At 37.2% G+C, this 3,343-nt stretch overlaps 1 protein-coding gene across 1 annotated transcript; it reads left to right on the top strand.

The window, feature by feature from the left end:
* The first annotated feature begins 889 nt into the window (after positions 1-889).
* LOC112801370 (uncharacterized) lies at positions 890-2,526 on the top strand. Its single transcript, XM_025844055.2, has 4 exons — positions 890-1,717; positions 1,854-1,929; positions 2,019-2,135; positions 2,242-2,526. The coding sequence occupies exons 1-4, from the start codon at positions 1,293-1,295 to the stop codon at positions 2,392-2,394; spliced, it is 771 nt and encodes a 256-aa protein (XP_025699840.1). The 5' UTR covers positions 890-1,292; the 3' UTR covers positions 2,395-2,526.
* The last annotated feature ends 817 nt before the right edge of the window (positions 2,527-3,343 follow it).

The raw sequence follows: 3,343 nt of genomic DNA, 5'->3' as shown, positions 1-3,343 counted from the left end.
TGTTACCATTTATTACACTAAAAGAGCATCATCCAGTAAAAGTGCGAAGATACAACTCAAAATAACTAACTTTGGAAAGAAGGAGTAAGCAACAGTAAAACGCGAACGTTCCTCCCAAACGCAAGCAAAACTCTCTGAAACTCAAGATGAAGAAATCTTAAAAACAAGAACAAGTTGCAGAAGATGAAAAAATTTCAAAAGAAAATGGCAAAAACACTTTCAGAAAGGAGCAAAAAAGATAAAAGAAAAAGAATTAGGTATTTATAACACACTAGGGGCAAAAAAAGTCATTTTACGTCCCCTCATTTGTGACGTGCGCAGTTCCAAAGGTAATCGCAAAAATAACGTGCGTCGTACCACAAAGGATGTAACGTTTCAAATTTTTGAAAAACACGTCGAGTATCCGACCTACCCTGGATAGGCGGCATACCCGACGTGGCATAACCACATCCAAAAAATTTAGTAAATCTACAAATGCTCGAGCCTGACCTTACAAAAGCTCAGACTCAAGTAGGGACATTATTCATATCCTGGCTCCAAAACAAAGCCAGGCCTAAATGAACGAAGACCCAACAAGGAGATCCCATCTCGTCTACACCTACCCGACCTTACAGAGGTCAGACACAACGATATGAGTTCAATCTTATCTATTCTACTATAAATATATTAACACTTTCAGGTATATTCAGAATCTAAACTACTAAAAATTCTACTTTAAATTCTTACTAATTTAGGCATCAAAATTCCTTGCAAATACCTCCGTCATCTCCTCACAACAAATTTGGATAACGACACTTCAACATATATGTTCTAACAAGAGTCTGAACCTCACTCACGCTCAAACAAAAAAATAACCTTATTTGAGGTACCTTTTGGAGCATTTAGTATCAACTATCAATCCCTTAAATAAAAAGATCAGCTACAAGCCTACAACTATTCGTTTATATTTGGAACTACAGTTGGAAAAATAAAAAATAATCATGGTGAAGTTCGGTTTACATTAGCAGGCAATTTGAGAGAAATGAGTAAATATAATCTGCCTCTTGTTTGGGTAGGTGCCTAGGTGGATGGGAGTGGGATGGAACAGAGTGTACGTTTCCCGAGGAGTAAAGGATTTGACTCTCACTTCCTTTCCTTCCCTAATCCCTCCATGTATCTGTACAGTGTATTGTAAATTTGTAACTGTACACTATACTTGTATTACATAACATAATACAATACGGACACTGGGAGCCGATCGGATAATATCATAGCAAGTCAAATCTTCAGTCTTGAGAGCGGTGTCTGTGTCAATGACTATCATTTCTTCGTCTTCATCCTTCTCCCCTAACCTGTTTCTGCATCTTAACCATCATTCGGCTCCCACTGTGATTGGGCTCGGCCTTAGTCTTAGGCCCAGGCCCATAACAAAGCCCATTATCAAACTGAGGAGGAGGCATTTGCAGAGATGCAGGGCAGTGTTCGCTGACGATGCACCCTTCGCGGCAGCCATCGGCGCCTGTATGCTCACTTCTCTGGTACTCCCCGTAGCTGGTTCCCACGAAGACGATGAGGAAGGTGAGTCAGCGATGAACACGAGCGATACAAGGTTCGCTGTGATGGGGATTATGAGCTTCATCCCTTACTTTAATTGGCTCAGTTGGATCTTCGCCTTGCTCGACACTGGAAACCGACGCTATGCTGTTTACGCCATTGTCTACTTGGCTCCTTATCTGAGGTTCATTCTTCGTAATTGCAATCTCACTGCTTAACATGCTTTGATTAATTTCACATCGCTAATTCATTGTAAAGTATTAAGACCTGACTTGAAAACCCTAAGAAGATGAAATTGATATTTGTTGATTCATGAACAGGTCAAATCTATCAATCTCCCCTGAAGATAGCTGGCTTCCTATTGCTAGCATTCTGTTCTGCATCGTTCACATCCAGGTCTGTTGTTTATCATATTTGTGATCATCTCATATATCAACCATTTTGAAGGCATAGACATTGTAGCTTGATAATATTTGGCGTTGCAGTTGGAAGCAAGCATCAGGAATGGAGATATTCAGGGGTTTCAACTATTCAGGAACGTCACAGATAAATTATCATCAAAGAAAGGCCATTTGAATCACCATCAAGAAATTTCTAAGCAGGTATTCACTCTCTCCCGTGTTAACGTACAATATGTAGTTGCATATTGTTGTAGGTCAGCTTTGTGTGTATTTCTCTCTAATGTGGAGTTCTATTTTCTCAATTAAGGGAATGGCTAAAGATAACAAGAACTTGCCATCTGCCCAAGATCATTTGAGAGATATTGGGGATTGGGAAGATACTCAAAGGCCATTACAATCTCATCAACCCTTGAGTGAGGACTTAAATGATGATGAAGAAGAAGAGAGAAGCAAACACTAACTAGGAAGCGCATAGATTTTTAAACTACCATTTACCAACTATGTATAAACTGATGCTGGTGCTGTTTAGCTGTTTGATTAGGATTGGCGTAAAACTATTGCAATCAATGCCTTGATGTTGTTCTGTTATAAACTTATGATGCCCCCTCTCTTTATTTAGTTACATGTATTCATAATTGACGATATGGGTAGTTCTTTTTACTATGGTATATATGTAGTTGTCATCTATCTATCTATTAATCTATTTAAAACATAAATCTTGAGTAGTTTGATCATTCAGGCTATTCAAATGTTAAGATTTTAGATGACTAATTACTGTTCATGTCATGCATGTTAATAATATTATTTTTTTTTGGATGACTATCACAGTTAATTTGTAAGCCTATTGTTTTTCCTACATACTCCTCTTTAAAGGGAAATTGTGGAGGAATTTTAAATAAAATTTTATGTAATTGTAATTTGAATTTTGAATGCACCTGCCTGCATTTAGATGTTGTTTATGTATGTATATATATATATACTCTTTTTTGTTGTTGATATAAGTACATATCACATATATCACAATCGTCACAAATCTCTAATCAGTGTGTAAAAATATATAATCTAAAATGAGTGAAAGGTGTGACTTTTTTGAAGAAATCTCCACAAAGAGAGCACATTGGATCATTAAAGTTTATGTTGTAAAGATATGGTATGGTCTTCCATAACTAAATAGTAGTAAAGTTGGTGCTTTAAAGATTGCATTGCATGACTCAAAGGTGTGTTTATACCATATTAACTTGTAAATTATTATCCGGGATTTGGTCAAACCCTATCATATAACATTATTGTTACCAGGGCAGCAGGATACACTGCATGGTTCTAAAATCAGTGGTACGACCCGGTCCATTTTGTCGGAGGGACAACTATATAGTATTTCTTCTTTTATAGTCCAAAAGAAAAATATGTGG

Source organism: Arachis hypogaea, chromosome 5 (genome assembly GCF_003086295.3).
Source record: "Arachis hypogaea cultivar Tifrunner chromosome 5, arahy.Tifrunner.gnm2.J5K5, whole genome shotgun sequence".
Classification (NCBI taxonomy): domain Eukaryota; kingdom Viridiplantae; phylum Streptophyta; class Magnoliopsida; order Fabales; family Fabaceae; genus Arachis; species Arachis hypogaea.
Note: the sequence above shows the minus strand (reverse complement) of the source record. Positions and strands in the feature narration are given on the sequence as shown.

Coding starts and splice junctions, on each gene's coding strand:
- LOC112801370 (XM_025844055.2), top strand. CDS start 1,293: ATGACTATCATTTCTTCGTCTTCATCCTTCTCCCCTAACCTGTTTCTG. Junction 1,718..1,853: donor TACTTGGCTCCTTATCTGAG/GTTCATTCTTCG, acceptor ATTCATGAACAG/GTCAAATCTATCAATCTCCC. Junction 2,136..2,241: donor ATCAAGAAATTTCTAAGCAG/GTATTCACTCTC, acceptor TTCTCAATTAAG/GGAATGGCTAAAGATAACAA.